At 46.0% G+C, this 16,981-nt stretch overlaps 1 protein-coding gene and 1 non-coding gene across 2 annotated transcripts; one reads left to right on the forward strand and one right to left on the reverse strand.

Annotated features, from left to right (window-relative positions):
• Positions 1 to 5,881: 5,881 nt before the first annotated feature.
• LOC4328948 (plastid division protein PDV1) lies at positions 5,882 to 8,190 on the reverse strand. The gene is made up of 2 exons (XM_015767993.3): positions 7,762 to 8,190; positions 5,882 to 6,772 (listed from the first exon to the last, which is right to left on the reverse strand). Exons 1-2 carry the CDS (start codon positions 8,119 to 8,121, stop codon positions 6,281 to 6,283), a joined length of 852 nt encoding a protein of 283 aa, XP_015623479.1. The 5' UTR covers positions 8,122 to 8,190; the 3' UTR covers positions 5,882 to 6,280.
• Positions 8,191 to 14,872: 6,682 nt separating this feature from the next.
• Positions 14,873 to 14,944, forward strand: TRNAK-UUU (transfer RNA lysine (anticodon UUU)). Its single transcript has one exon. It is a non-coding gene; the product is annotated as a tRNA-Lys (tRNA).
• The last annotated feature ends 2,037 nt before the right edge of the window (positions 14,945 to 16,981 follow it).

A 16,981-nucleotide genomic window follows, 5' to 3' on the forward strand; every position in this document is an offset into this window, starting at 1 on the left:
CTGTTGCTGTGATATTCTGTCTTCCTGTGATACCAGCACTGTTTCCTGGGACTGGTATCGGTCAACAGGTTAATTTGGAGCGTCACGAGCTAGTTCCGTTCGGGGCTAGTCCGGGGCGTGACAAAAAGTGTGAGTCTCCTGCTTTCCACTGAGCTTGAGACAAAGGCTGTGACCCCAAATATTTGTTCCTTAGCATTTGTAGTGAGTAGTTTATACAACCAGTTGCTAAAGAAAGTTGTGTTCTTAATTTCAAGATTTTGAATTCCCAACCCCCTTGGTCTTTAGGATGACATATGATGTCCTACCTTGCTAGTCTATATTTCCTTTTGTGTCCATCCCCTTGCCAAAAGAACCTTGATCGGAAATAATCAATCTTGTTGATCACTCCTTTAGGTATTTCCAAAAAGGACATCATATACATTGGTAGGCTAGTAAGCACTGAATTGATTAGTGTTAGTCGCCCTATAAGTGATAAAAATTTGCCTTTCCAACTTGCCAACCGTTTATCAAGCCGTTTAATCACTTCCTTCCACTCTGAATTACGAAGTCTTCTATGGTATACAGGAATGCCAAGGTAACGGAATGGAAAAAGAACTAACCTCACATTGAAAAAGGTTAGTATATTCAGAACCAGTAAGGAGCGTTCGCGAAAGAAAAAATACCAGTTAAGGTAAAACATATTGGACAGGATACTGACGTGGTTATTTTTTCATGGGCTCTTGATCACTTATACTATCACCCAATTTATGTTAGGGAAAAAGAATTTATTCTGGGGTATCAACCCCTCCATCTTGTACTGACTGCCGAGCATTATCTGCTTATCCAAATATACTGGCGTCGGCTCAGTACAATCCTGCAGAGTTTACCATCTAGAAAAGGGTAAGGCTAGGAACGATCACCCGCCCGCCCCTTCCCTATATGCTCCATCACTCCCTCCTCTCCCCCCTTCCTCCTCCTCTTCTTCTCTTCCTACTACACCTTATGAATTCAAATTTAAAATTAAAACGGGTATGTAAACTTTTGACTTATAAACTTTGGGTCTATAAACTAATATTTGAATTCAAATTCAAATTTGAATCGGGTATATAAACTTTTGACTTATAAGCTTTGAGTCTATAAATTTTAGGTGTATAAACTTTAGATGTATAGAAATATTATATATAAAAAAATATTTGAATTTAAATTCAAATTTAAATCGGATATATTTCAAATTCAAATTTGAATCGAGTATATAAACTTTTGACTTATAAACTTTGGGTCTATAAACTTTAGGTGTATAAACTTTATATGTATAGAAATACTATATATAAAAAATATTTGAATTCAAATTCAAATTTGAGTCGGATATATAAACTTTTGATTTATAAACTTTGGGTCTCTAAACTTTATATGTGTAAACTTTAGGTGTATAAATTTACTAAAATAGGAAAGTAATACGATGCCAAAAAAGGAAACTAGGTGGAGGGAGGGGATCCGAGTCTGATCGCCCCTCGCAATCGATCGCCAGGTAGAAATCTCCTCTAGAAAACGTTTTACATCCTGCATATTTTGGAGATCTTTGCATTAGCTAAATCTGCTTTCCTTCAGTTCAATCTACAGAACAGTTGTTGCAATCTGATGCATACTTTCCCCAGGTACTTGCTTCCAAGACAAAAGTGGTTCCCATCCAACTTGCAACGGAAAAACAGTTCATATCTTTATATACTATTAACAGAGCCGAGAAGGAATCCTCCATGTACCATCTGCTGATCTGCACGGTCAGTTGGTTCTCCGTTCCCCCTTCTTGTTCCTACTGAAGATCAAGCACAAAAAAAAATAATAATAATAACAATCCTGGTGACTCGACAATCTTGTTTGAGGACACTTTGTAATCTGTCTCATGGTGCCATGTATGCGTATAGGTCTATGCAGATGATCCAGTCATGCATGTAATTGTCCGGAGGAAATCATGATTCTCAACGGAGTATCATGTCATTGCGACACCGGATGGGCGAGCAAGAGGCGTCAAGGTTGGGAACAGAGCCGTCTCCGCCGCCGTGGTAGCTCGCCGTCGTTGATCCGGCGGGCCCGAGCTTGCCATTACTGAACCCGGCGAACCTGGCCTCGAGGCTGCTGGCTAGAAGAGGGGAAGAATCACGATACCATTGGATTGAAAACCAAAGCATCGGTTGACTGGTGAATACTAGCAAAAAAATTGATGCTATGTTCAGACCATATGTTATCTGATATCTCATATGTGAACAATATCACTGAATATGAGTATATGCATTGGTTTGGTGACTATATATGACAATGTGTAATTGAAGCGTGTATCGTTTCTTCTTGTTTTTTTTTTTGTTACACACTTACACTGAACATTTCTGTAAACAGCTAGCTACCAAAGTATTAACAGCCCATGTTAGTTGACTGGTAGCAAAAGGATGATGTGCTATATTCAGAGCATATGTTTTCTCAAATGTGAACTGTATCACAGATTGTGCTTGCCCAAGCATATCCATGGATTGGTGACTATATGACAATTTGTAATTCAAGCGTGTGTTGCCATTTCTTTGGTTACCTGGAACATTTCTGTAAATAACTTCTATAAACTTCTCTCCTTTATTAATGAGCTAGGCAATCCTTTAGCCTACTTTCAAAAAAAAAAAAAAGGTCATCTGGTACTACAGGTTTTTTACATCAGTCACAACACACACGGTCATCTAAATTCATATAAATAAATGAGAGAAAAGTTATCAATTACTTCATCCGGTCATAAATATTTTATATTTGAAGACAAGATTCAGTCTAACTATTAATTTTTTTTACCATAAATTTTATATTAGAATAAATTGAATAAGTTGAAAGCAAAAGTATGCATACCTTTTTTGAAAAAACAAAAGCATTTGACAAGTTATTAGTGTTTAAAGTTTTAAAATATTAATTTAATCTTGTCCTAAATGTCGAATATTTATAGTTATTAATACAGATATGTTAAAAAAGCAGAAAAAACCTAGCCAAGAGTGGGCCCCAGTTGGGCCAAATCAACAGCACAAAGCAGGGGAAAAGTACACCGAAGGTCCCTCGACTTGTCATCGGGATAAAAAACGTCCTCGAACCGCAAAACCAGATACGCGAGGTCCCTTAACTATACAAAACCGTTCACCCGACGTCCTTAGGTGGTTTTGACCCCGGTTTTGTCCTACGTGGCTGCTGAGTCAGCGTGGGACCCACGTGGGCCCCACATGTCAGGAAGCCACATCATCACCTTCCCTCTTTCTGGGCGGCTTCTCGGCGAGGCAAAGCGGCGGTGCAGAGGTCGGCAGGCGAGGCGGGAGAGAGGAGGGCGGCGGCAGCGCGACGGCGGCCGGAGCCCGGGGGGAGAAGGGTATGGCGGCTGCGGCGGTAGCTAGGGGGGAGCGCGAAGAGGACGGGACGATGTCGCGCCGTCGCCCACACCTGCCGCCCCTCGTGCTCGTCGCGCTCCCACACCGGCACGCCGCGCTCCACATCGTACTCCGTCACGACGCCGTCTTAGTCGCTGCAACCCACGTGCGCCACTACCTCGCCGCCGCCCCGGCCGCCACCGCACGCTACTCAGCTTTGCCGGGATGTAGATGCAGCCGACGGGGCTAGATGGCTCGGCGACCCTGTAAATCCGGATCTTTCGGGCGATGCCGCCGATGGCGATGTGGTGGCCGGTGGGGTCGAAGTCGAGGCTGTCGATGGAGTCGGACGCGCCCGTGAGCACCGGCGACGGCACGGTGGCCGCCAGGCGAAACTCCATTCTAACCTCGGCAGCGATAGCTTGTCTGCCTTGTCATCGGGAATAATGTCGGCTTGTCCACCTCCGCACCCATCGCCGCTGCGCTAGCCACCTCCTGGCCCCACCTCCGCCGTCGCCGCCGCGTGGTGGTGGTCGCTGCCGTGCTCCTGCTCCTCCTGCCGGACGCCGCGCGCAAGCAGCCCACCTCCATGGCACCCGCAAGGCGTTGGCGACGGGCGACGCGGCGGCGGAGGAGCAGCGCGCGGGCTCCCCCGCCGGCCGCCACCCACGAGGCAAATCTCCATCTCTCCCCATCTCGCGACCGCTCTGAGCATAGCTGTGCCACTGCCCCATGCTCGCTGCTGCCGCGTCGTTACGTCGGCAACATCGCCTTCCACGCCCCCGACGCTGAGCTCCGCGCCGCCGCCGCCCGCAGATCCTTCCCCCGCCGCCGCCTCGTGGACCTCGTGGGCGGCGGGCGGCGGGGGAGCCCGTGCGCCGCTCCTCTCCTCACCGCCCGCTCGCTGCTCCTCTGCCACCCACGCGTCGCCCCTCCCCCGCCGTCCGCGCGCCCGCCGCCGCCACCTCGTGGGCGACGGCCGGTGGTGGAGCCCGCGCGCCGCTTCTCTCCCCGCTCCTGCGCGCTGCTCCGCCGCCGCCCGCGCGCCGCCCCTCCCTCGTCGCGCACCCCGCAGCTCATCCCCCCACCGCCATTGCGTCGCCCGTCGCCGGCCGCCGAGAAGTGAGAGAGAGCGCCTCACACTGCTGCTCAGAAGGGAGAGAGCGATGAGGAAGGGAGAGAAGAGGGAGGAGGAGGGTGATGACGTGGGTTACGCTGACAGGTGGGGCCCACATGGGTCCCACGCTGACTTAGCAGCCACGTAGGACAAAACCGGGGTAAAAACCACCTAGGGACCTCGGGTGAACGGTTTTGTATAGTTAAGGGACCTCGTATATCTGGTTTTGCGGTTCGAGGACGTTTTTGTGTCCCGATGACAAGTTGAGGGACCTTCGGTGTACTTTTCCCCCCAAAGCAGTGCGATGTCTAGAGCATGCAATCAATGGCAGCCAGAAGTGGCCCAAGATGTAGCCGGCATTCGGGTATTTTTCTCTCAACAATTCTCACATGTTCCGAAAGATTATATTGGCATGTAACTAGGAACGAATAAAGTATGATGAAATTGACTGGAATAGCAACCAAGACCTGATTTACAACATCTACTACAAATGTTTTGCAGGAAAAAGAACAACATCTCCTCCATATCAGTGTTTAACGGAGGATAAAATATTAATCGGCGACGCTGAGATCGTTTCTGTGCCCTCTTTTTCCTTCTTGTTTCCCAGCCAAAAGAGGTTGTCTTGTCGAGCATGATTAGTAAGAAGTGAACATCTTTAATCATTTATTCACTTTTTTAATCCTTTATTCCCTCACTGTTAGCGTTTGTCTTCTCTTTTTTTTTTTCCTTTATGGATGCCAAATTTCGAAAGAACAAACCACGGAACCATAAGCATAGAATCTCGCCTTTTTCTTTTTTCTTTTCTCCAACATGGGAGTGAAATGCCCTGAAAAGGGGCATGAGTGATACTATGATTAGCCAAAGCAACCATATTATTCAAGTTAAATATGGTTTTTAACGTTGATACCACTGATAAAGTCGTCCAGTAAGAGCATACCAGATTATGCAGAATTCCCGTGAGGCTTATGTACAGATGTACTAAATATATATTTCTAGTACCCATATGGCTGAATAAAGCTAATGCTTAGTACGTATTGAAGAAAAGGCTTCCATGTAATCACAGGTACTCAACATTAACAATCTTTGCAGCATGAGACAGCAGTGTGCAAAGAGCCGGCAAACCAACAAAGCAAAAGCAGTAAACTGAGGTAAAGGAGTGGCCAAGGCGAAGTATGGACCTAACCAAAGAAGCTTCGGCACCAGATATGATCCAGACTTGACAGATAAATGCCAGGAGGATGTAGGAATCACCAAGCACAAGCACATGACACAGGAAAGTTATACCCTCAAGTGCACTGCCTTAAAAGAACACAAGCATGAAGCATCACATGTACTTGTAAGGTAGCCGATGTCGAAAATAGTCAATAATCAAGAAAAGAAAAGAAAAAACTGGACTTCTCAGTTAAGCAAAGAACCTTGAATCCTTGAATGCTTCAACACCCCTCAATCCTCATAACTCATGAGGGCACAACAAACAGTTGTCCTTTCAACACTCCTCAATCCTCATAACTCATGAGGACACAACAAACCTAACACAGCAATTCCAATCGGCTGACAGAATACAGACTTACAAGCATTCCATCCATCTCTAATGAAAAATCCATTTACAGGTTTAGAGGTATGACGTCTATTAATTGGAACGTAGTCCAACACGTCCAAACGAATTAACAATTAGTATCCTAGTAGCCTGAAACATAGTCCATTTCGTCATAAAGAATGATTAGTGCCCTAACAAAACCGGTGAAAACTGGTATTTGGTCAAAACTTCTGTACAGGCAACAGCAAGTGACTTGATGATTCCTCAACCTCTGGCTAGGTACACTTCGAGTTGCTTTCCTTTGCCACTCTGTAGTGAGCTCCCAGAATGGTAACTGTGCCTCCTGTAATCCATTGCTGGAGATTTGCTTCCAAAGGCAACTTGATGCAGCTGCAAGAAAGCAAACATACTTACAGCAAACGCTGCAGCGTTACCCAGAGCACTACCGATTTTGTCCACTCGAAATGAGTTCTTGGCCAAAGATAGACTACAAGATAACACATTCCCCATAATACTTGAACCGTTGCTCCCACTGTCCATTACATCCTCCCCTGACTGGTTATGAGTTGCACGAACATCTTCCGGTGAGATGAATCGACTCTTGTCACCAACTTCGCCTACAAACGCCAAGGCCTCATCAATGACTCTATACTTCTTCCCCTGATGTTCAGCTAGCCTCATGGCAAGGACTAGTCGGCTCTGTTCCAATCTAGCAATTGCAGCATCCTGCTCTGCCCGCTGTTGTGATTGAACGGTCTGTGGAGGAAGAACAATATTAACGACTAAGAAACACAAGCTTCATAACCATACCATTAAGTAGGAAAGATAGAACTGAATTAGCTAAACACACAGGGAACTGTGCATTGCCTATATGTATGCACAGGTTTCCAACCCACCACTCATAAAAGGACAGTAACCAAATTATGCTCAGAACTAACTAAAATGGAACATGACAAAGCAAGAGCTACTTCACTCTGTTTCATTCTGGTAAGGTACTACAGCAAAATTAGCCTCTCTTACATACCTTGGCCAATGTTATGCTGAACTTTTAACCAGTGATGAATGATTATAGAACAAATAATATCTTCAAGTATCATATTAATCATGGTTTTATGCTATGAACTTTTATCCAGTGACAAATGACTACAGAACAAATGATGTTTTTTCTTGCCTAGACAAATAGCAAGCATCAACTAAAAAAACAACAAAAAAGAGAATAAAGCCATGTGGACTATCACTTTTTTAACATCCACATGCCTTCATTTCCAATCTATTTGCGCCTTAATTAGCAAATTTATAGTCAAAAGCATATGCACAACCAAACACCCAAAGAAAAAGGCCAAAATCCAGCACCCATGACATGATATTAACAAACCACATAATTCAGCATAACTCATGAGCAGCAACTCAATGATCCTACCATGCGAACAGCATGATGCAATCAACATCCAATCGAAACATCAAACGAAGCGCCAGGTGGATAGCAACAGAAGCTAGCTCCCATGAAGAAATTGAAATCATTAGCCCCATCTCAAATTACAGTCTACAGGCCGCGCAATGAAAACGAAGCTAAATGATAGCCGCAATCACGTGAACAACGCACTCTCCCCCAGCCTGACGAGGATCCATTCCCCCACTCCCCCATTCATTGCAACAACTCATACATGGTCCTCCAGGTAACCAATCCAGAGCAAAAAAAAACCCTAGAAGAACAGAGGAAGGGGAGGAGGCGAGCGCAATCTCACATGAAGGAACTCGAGGTGCTCCTCGAGGTCCTCGAGCGCCGTCCGTATGGCGTGCAGGCTCCTCGCCTCCGCCATCGCCTCCGCCGCCGCGGCCTTCGCCGAGCCCACGCCCACACCATCCCCCACCCCGCCTCCTCCTCCTCCTCCACCCCCCTTCAACCCCTTCACGAACACGTACCCGTTCCTCCCCTCGCGCGCGGGCGGCGCCGACGGCTGAGACGGCGGCGGAGGCGGAGGAGGCGGAGGCGGCGGGAGGAGGAAGTGCGCGCGGGAGACGGCGAGGATGGCGTCGCTGAGGCGGTCGTGCAGGTCCCAGATCCGCTCCAGCACCTCCTCCGCCTCCGCTGCGTCCCATCTCATCTTCCCCCCGCTCGCCGCGCTAGGGTTTGCGAGGTCGCCAATGGTGGAGAGGAGGAGAGGAAGCGAAGCGAAAGGGAGGGAAAAAGAAGAGAGGAGGAAGAGGGGGAGGGGCGATGGTGATGGCGGCACGACCGCACGACCGATGTGGAGAGAGCGAGAGAGAGAGAGAGAGAGCTTTTTTTTTTTTGATGCAAATATAAATATCACGTTTGTTTGGATGCGTTTGATTTTTACCTTTTTATTTTTGAAATGGGAACAGAATGATTTGGAATTTCAGTTGACAGTGACAAGTTGAGGAGCATAATCCTATGGACAATTTCAATTGGGTATAAAATTCCAGCTAGGATATTTCGATTTTATGAGTTTTATTTATTCTGATGAAATTCATGTAAAATTTGTCATATTATGCGATTTTTTTTGTGCGGTCCAAAAGAAGTTTTAAAAAAATATTCACGGAATGGAGGGGCCTATAGGGTAGATGGATGGATTCGTCGCCCCCAAAGAAAAAGGGTGGAAAGTAGCACCATTTCGTTGGATCTGAGCTGATTTGCAGGCAGGTAGTTGGAGGCATCATTTAAATAATTCAAAAGAGGATTAAATAATATTACTATCGTACTATAAATATTGCAGAAAATTGTGCCACGCTTGCTGATATTTAACGTTGTGGACCTCTGTACACTTACGTGCAGGTTTGTGCTCATCATGACCCAACAAACATTACAACCCCACAATTCAAAAGCAAAAAAGAAAAGAAAAACACTTTTGAAAGAGCTGTAATCCAGTATATTTAACTTGAAATTTTGACATTTTGACTCTTTCGAAGAACTTATTTTATAAATGAACCAGAAAAAAAATATAACCAAAAGTAGTCCTTTACCTCAGCGTCATGGGTCACGCTGAGGCCCAACATCCTAGCGCCATGTAGTTTGGCGATCTCCAGAAACCATCAAAACACCACTCACCACTACAACACACAAGAAATCATATGCATTTAGATCTATTACTCTTTTCATATTGTATTTCACGGCCTCAGCGCCAATGTCACACCCTGAAAATTCAAAATATATAAATTGTTGTTTAATTGGAATTTTTAGAAATAATTTTAAAAGTCTTGAAAAGAAAATCTAATTTTAATTAATAAATTCCAATATAAAATGGGGCCAGATAAAATTTCATTAAATACTTTGCTTAATTCTATAATTCCTAGATTTTTCTGGGATTTATTTGAGCTAAGGAAGTATTTTTAATAAATAGAATTGCATTTAAGGAATAATTTAAATTGAAAAAGGTTTTAAAAAGTCTCTTTTGGCTTTGGGCCGAAAGTCGGCCCAAAACCTCTCTTCTCTCTCCTCGGCCCAGCCGGCCCAGTCCGCAGCCGCCGCGCGCGCGCGTTCGGTCGCTGACAGGTGGGTCCCACCTGTCGGACCCATCGTCCTCCTTCGGCCGCCGCCGCCGAAACCCTAGTTTCGCGCCGCCGCCGTTTCCTTTCCAAATCTGGCCGTTCCTTTCCTTCTCCGGCCGAATCAATAGAGGGGAAATGATCTCCGGGATCTCCTCTACCTTTTCTCCTTTGGAATCTTTGGCTAAATCGTTTTGGAAGTTCGTGGAATCGAGTTCGTTTCGGATCGGTTTCCTTCTCTCCAAGCCGAGCTTTCCTTCGTCGTTGTCGCCGCCTTGGGCCTTCGCCGCCGCCTCCGAGCCCCTTTAAAAGGACCCCCGGTGTCTCCTCTACCCGTTGCCACCTTCGCCTTCGCCTCTCGTCGTCGGAAAAGCCCTAGCGCCGTGTGCCCTAGCTTTGCCGTCGCCGCCGCCGCTCCAGCCGTGCGCCGCCGTCGTTTCAGCCGTCGCCGTCGCTCGGGAAGACCACCGTCGTGCTCGCCAAGTCGTCGCCGTCCTCGTCCGCCCCTTCGCCGTCGCCGGAGATCACCGGAGCAGCATCGCCGTCGTCGACCCGAAGGTTCCCGCCGCTTCCTCCTCGTCGCCGTCGCCGTCCGTTGGTCTTCCGCCGCCGTTTAGGTCACCGGTGAGTTCGCCGTGTTGTCCTCTACGTCTTGGTGCCCTCCGTTTGCGTCCTAGTGCCGCCGTTCGCCGGCGAGCGTGCGCCGTTCGAGCCGTCTCCTCCGCCGAGCCGCCGCCGCTGTCGGTGACGTCACCGCTGACGTCATTGGGGTCGTCCGCCGTGAGCCGCCATGGACCCGATTGATCTCGGCCGTCCGTTTTGGATTGGTTCGATCTCGGCCGTCCGTTCGTGTGAACCGCCGCCCGTGCGCCCGGTCCACCAAACCCTAGCCGCTGACGCAATAATCCTTCTTTTCCTTTTCAAAAATAATTCATTATTGCGTCATAATTCAATTTAAACCGATATAAGTGTTTTAATCCGATTTAATCTTTAAAAATTCATAACTAATTCATCTTAGCTCCGATTTAGTTGGTTCAAGTCTCTAAATTTTTCTAAAATTGAGATCTACACATTAAAAATATCCACATGTACTGTTCATGCTTGTTTATGTGCTGTTTTGGTGATTTTGCTCTTTTCTGCTTAGATTCCGTCGTTTCCGGAGAGTCCGTTTTCGCCGGAGAAGAGTTTGAAGAGTTCCAAGGCCAGCAAGGCAAGTCACACAGATCCCAAACAACCCTTTGAGCATGTTGATCCTATTTAAAGCTATTGTTTCTATTCAACTATTGCATCTATTTTCGAATGTCATTGGGTGGAATTGACCTATTCTTTGTTATGGCCCTTTCGTACTTGATTACCTTATTCCTTGATACCTTGGGTTATTACAATTTGACTAGTTGAGCTTTATTTATATTGGTTCAGCTAGATATTAGATATAATTGCTTAGCCCTGCTTAGAAACATTAGCACACATTCGGGATAACTAATGATTCACTATTATTTCATGATGGTTTAATGATAGTTCACGATGGTCAATCGTGATTAGTTAATTAATTAATGTGCCAACTAAAACCTGGTAATGGTGGGTTGTGAGCACATGGTTTTGTTGGTCGTGCTCATGACAATTAAGGACCGGTTCACGAGTTTCGGTTGTGAAACATTAACCGTGCCAACCACAAGCCAGCATGGGCAACGGCTTTATCTTTTGTATAGCATGGTTCATTGCGGGGCACCAGACTGAGAAGTGGCGGAGATAAGCCCACGGGGGTCGCTGGGGAGTCCATGCCTTGTTTATAAGGGGGTGATTATGATCCAGGAAGGTGCGCTGCAGTGGATTGTGTTATGCGAGGGGTATTGTCACAACTCCTTTCCGAGATACCGTGGTGGTATTGAGGCACATGGTGACATGATGTGGGGTTGTGTCTTGTGGGTACAGTGGTACACCTCTGATCAGAGTAAAACTATTCGAATAGCCGTGCCCGCGGTTATGGGCGGGTTTAACAATGTCTTTCGTGATTAGTCTCACACCTCTCATCATTGTAAAAGATGCTTAAACTGGTAATAATTTGATTAGCTCCTGGTTTGGAATGGTATATTCCTGGTTTGGAGATAGAACTGTGCAGCCGGGGTGGTTGTTCAGAATGGTTGGGCCTATACGATAGGGTATGTTGTATAGCGTTGGATTAATATTGTTTAATTACTTAACTGTTTTATCAAATTCTCAAATGTTTGCTAAATACTGCTTTTGCAAATGCAACCCTATTATGCCATCCTTTGTTATCCTGTGCACTTACATATTTGCTGCGTGGCTTGCTGAGTATGTCATATACTCACCTTGCAATCATTCATCAGAGGAAGAGTTCTACAATGAGGCTGATGGTGTGGAGGTTTAGGTGTAGCCTTGGTCAAGCTGCCTGTGGAGTGGAGCCGTCTGCGCCGTTTATTTATTTTCCGCTGCTTAGATCTTTATTGATTGAGAGGAACTATCTACCTCTGTAATGACATTTTATTCGCTTATTAATTAGAGTAATATTTGTACTCTATTATCAATTTGTTATTGTGTGCCTCGGCTGATTCCTGGACGAGGGTTCACACACATGTAAGCGTTTGGAATTTTGGATAGAAATTCTGGGCGTGACAGCCAATGGGTCTGGCGTTATGATGTTGGGCCTCAATGCCAAGGCCCGTGATGCTGAGGTGAAGGCCTATTTTTAGTTATATTTTTTGTCCAGGTTTACTTATAGAATACGTTTATCAAAAGGGTTAAAATGTCAAAATTACGGATGTTTAACTCAATGCATTGTAGGTTCAACTAGTGTTTGTAGCTAGAGTCACATGGACTGGTGTAGTAATTGAGGGTATGCCTAACAAATTTAGAAGAAATCTTAACACGTCTAGTAAAAAAGCGTCATTCTTAGATGGAAAAAAAATTATCCCTATGAAGAAAAGAAAATCTTGTTTAGAGAAAGAAAAACATTTGAAATGGATTGATTTCATTGAATTGTACAAACACCTAAGGGTCCATTTGATATAGCTTCCTAAGAATTGTTCCTTTTGTCACAAAGATAGACAATTTTACATTTGTTTCATGAATGCAAATTTGCCTGTTTTGTGTGGTGCACTATACAAGTGGCTACAGGGCTTTTCCCGCCTCGTGGTGTATCCAACATGTTTGGTAATTTGCTACGGGGAATTAGGAAAAGCCTTAAGTCACTTATCCTGTTAGGGGCAACAACTATTTGTTGGCCATTAAGGTTTTGTAGGAATGATGTGGTGTTTGACAAAAGAAAAATCTATTCTTCTTTACAGGTTATTTATTCTAATTTTTTACAATTTGGTTCTTTTAAAAAACTTATTTTACAAATAGACCCCTAGAAAAACTTATCCCAGAAATGATCCTTTTTGGAGCACCAGAATCACTGGCGCCAGTCATCCAACGGGACAGTGCCAGCCTCTCTGGTGCCGTCCTCCTACCACCGTGGCGGGTCGGCGCCGAGGTGGCAGGGGGAGTGCACCAATGTGGCCCCAACCCCATTCTTTTCCTCTCCTCTCCTCTCTAGTGTAGAGGAGAGATGTGCAACTTTTTTATTTTGTGTTATTTTTTTGATATTTTCTTCACAAGAACCAACCATGTGACTTGTAGATTTAAAATATTCTTAAGCCTTTTTTACATCTTTCATATCCTATAAACAAAGAAAAAGTTCGGGATAGCGGCGGTGATACTCAGTGGCGTCGAAATTTGCATTGTCGTCGGGGCAGGGGTCGAGGCGGAGGCAGACGACGAGGTCGGCGTTAGGGAAGGAGAGCGAAGGGGAGGAGGCGGCGGCGGCGTGGGGAGCCGGCGAGGAGGAGAGGATGCTGACTGCTGAGCCGGCGTGGGGAGTCATCCCCTTCACCAAGATTGACGCTACCACGCTCGCGCGCCGCCTGCAGTGGAGAGTTCATCCGCCGACCTTGTTGACCTAGCCGTCAAACTCGGCAGCTTCCGCCGTAGTCCTCGCCCTCCGCCGTGCTACGTCTTGCCGCCACCGCCATCCACTTCCGACACGGTTTGCCTGTCACTGCCATCCAACATCCACATGAGAGAGAGAGAGGTTTAAGAGGAGGTGACAATGTAAATGACACGTGAGTCTGAAATTTATTTTTATTGTTTTACTCACTGACATGTGGGTCCCATTTAGGTTTGTTGTTATTTTAGTGCCACGTAAGCCCCACGTGGTATAAAGACCAAGTCAACTCGCCACGTAAGTGCCATGTAGGACGAAACCGCCCCTTAAACCGCTTGGGGAGTCTATTTGCTACGGTTTTGGAAGTTGGGGCATGAGTTATACCCGGTTTTACGACTGAGGGATGTATTTCAACCAGGGGCATGAGTTTAGGGAGGCGAAATAGAGTTATTCCTTTTTTAATGACTACCTATACATATTTATGACATCATAAATCTATATCTATATTTATACATGTTTAAGTACTTGTATATCTATATTTACTAGAAAAAAATATCCGTGCGTTGCAACGGGTGAAGGTTATTTTAATTTTATTATTGTTATACATTATAGTTAAGGTGAAAGTGAAATTCAATGCGAGAATTAAGAGCAATTAGGAGTACGATCATCTCAAGTTAGCAGGTAAGTTTTTATAAAGAGATTTCTTAGACTACTTATCTATTTCCAAAAGAAACGAACTTAAAACCCGGATCAAATACATATATGTATTTCCAAAAGCGAACGAACTTAAAACCGACTCATACACGGGTGACATACCAAAGTAGCGGCAAAAACATCTTCAATTTTTATAATAGTTTCACTATGAGAATTCGCTTGGATATATATATTTTTCTAGAAAATTATGAGCTGCAATTAAGAGTTCAATCATCTCAAGTTAGCATATAAGTTTTTTTTAAAGAGATTTCTTATATTACTCCTCCTGCATTTCCAAAAGCGAAAGAATTTAAAATCCATCTCAAATACATATCCGTATTTCCAAAAGCGAACGAACTTAAGATCCGACTGATACACGGATGAAATCGTTGGTGCATAACTCTATCCATTAGCAAATATGTAGTAAGAACAAGTTTGTGCTGTTTGGTTTAGTGCGTTTGGGGCGTATTTTGGTTTAGTGTTATGTGTGTAATGGTGGGTGTCTGTGCGCGTGTGCGTTTGTGTCTTCCATCTAATCAAAATAAAGAAAAAGCTAAGAGAGTGAAAGCTGTTGAATACTTGAATTGCAGAGTAAGCTCCCGATCATCCTCGATCTGATAAGAAACTAAAATTTAGTCGTTGCGATAGTTGGCTTGGCCGGCTAGGCTTTTTCTTACAGTTTAGAGATAAGACTTTCCAAACGTAACCATACGGTGGCCGTCCTAGCTCAGTGGTAGAGCGCGTGGCTTTTAACCACGTGGTCGTGGGTTCGATCCCCACGGACGGCGTTGATTTCATTTTTGCATTTTCAGTTTCAAAGCTATATAATCATTGCCACATCATATATTTTACCCGTTTCCGTACTGCATGCTCACCAAATTTGTGCCGTTGTATTAAGCTTGCTAAATTGGTGCCGATTGGCCGCACATCAAAAGACAACCTTTTCATTCACAAGATAGCATGATGATAGAAGGAAAGAACATGTCCTTCACCAGAAAAATATATCGGATCTCATCAGGAGTATTTTCCAATTTCCAGTAGAACTGCAGGTTGGACTGTGCTGGGCTTATCCGAGACGGACTCCATTGAGGTGAGGCTTCAGGCCCGATCGCGAACACATCCAAAGCCCAACTCGGAATCCTTTGCCCTGACCGGCTGGTATAAAATGCGGGAGCCACTGCCGCCTGCTCCATCATCGGGTCGGCTAGGCTTCCGAAAATCCCCATCGGAAGCCTCCTCTCCCAGCGAAAGAAATCCTCAAAATCCCCAGTAGAGTCGTGGTGATTGATGGCTGATAAGGATGTGGCGGTGATTGCCGGTAAGGAGGAGGTGGGTGATGAAGCGACGGCAGCGGCGGCGTTGATTGCCGACAAGGAGGAGGTGGGTGATGAAGCGACGGCGTCGGCGACTGTGAATGGCCCTGACAAGGGTACCCGTCGTAAAGTGCGGGTGATGGTGAGCGTAGTGCACGAGGTGAAGGCGGCGGAGAAGGTCGGCGAGGGGCATCCTCCGGTGCCACAAGGCAAGATCCGGCTCTCGCAGCAGACCATCGATGCGATCCTCGCCACGAAGACGATGCATTATTCTACAGATGCCCTGGAATACTACCGGATCAAGAAAGATTATGAGATGCTCCGTCTCATGCACAGCTGCATGAGGACGCATGACGAGTTTCAGAAACGCATCGTCAAGCGTAAGGCATGGATCCGTAATGAGCTGGAGAAGAAAGGGTACGTTGATATCGACGAGAGTAACGCTGCAACCTTCACTCCTATACATTGGAGGGAGGAGCTTGTTGTTAGGTTGTCTATTGGATCACCTAGGTTTAGATCTAGTCGGGTGGTTCTATTTGCGATGGATGATTGAACAACAATAGAGAATAAGGGAAAGGGTTTAGGGATGTGACCGGTTGACGCGTTGGATGAAGAGGAAGTCCCAGCCATCGTCGTTGTCGTCGCTCTGCTTGACGTGGGCGGCGGCGGCGATGGCGGTCGTGACGGCGACGGTGCTGCGCGGCAGTGGTGGTCGTAGGGGATCCCGGCGAGGTCGTGGCGCGGCGGTGGAGTCTTCCCGTCACTGGCTGCGCCCCCTCGATCGGTTAGGGTTTATGGGGTGGAGTGGCGGCGGCGGCGACGAACCTCGTTCCTTGTGTCGTTATGCCGTCCCGTCCTCCACCCCTCTTTATATGGCACAGTGTGACGGGGGCCCACCAGCCATTGGGCTGGGCGCCCCCGATCAGGGCGCGGGTCAAGGCCCCCTTGAGCCCAACGGCTCAAGGGGAGGGAGATCCATCTAACATTCTCCCCCTTGATCTCACTATTTCCTTTAGCTTTTTCTATTCCATCACAGATTTACATATAGAGCATGTTTCATCGTCACGGTTAATTACCGATGGATTCGACAGCCACTATACACATCTCTATTCAGAAACAGATACTTTAACTTTTGGGCCCTATAGTCCAGGATTCATAAGGCTTCCCTTAAAACCCATGCATGCTACATGTTCCTTGAACATGTTGGGAGGTAGGCCTTTCATGAGCGGATCCGCGAGCATCCTTTCTGTTCTTATGTGCTCGAGACTGATTGTTTGATCCCGGACTTTGTCTTTCACAACATAGTACTTTATGTCAATGTGTTTGGCAGCACCACTTGACTAATTGTTGTGAGAGTACATTACTGTGGATTCTTTATCGCAGTATAACTTTAGTGGTTTCTCAATACTATCAACCACCTTTAAAACCGGGTATGAACTTCATTAGCCAGTTCACCTGCCCCGTAGCCTCATGGCATGCTATAAACTCGGCATACATGGTAGACCCTGCAGT

The sequence above is a fragment of the Oryza sativa genome, chromosome 2 (genome assembly GCF_034140825.1).
Source record: "Oryza sativa Japonica Group chromosome 2, ASM3414082v1".
Lineage (NCBI taxonomy): Eukaryota > Viridiplantae > Streptophyta > Magnoliopsida > Poales > Poaceae > Oryza > Oryza sativa.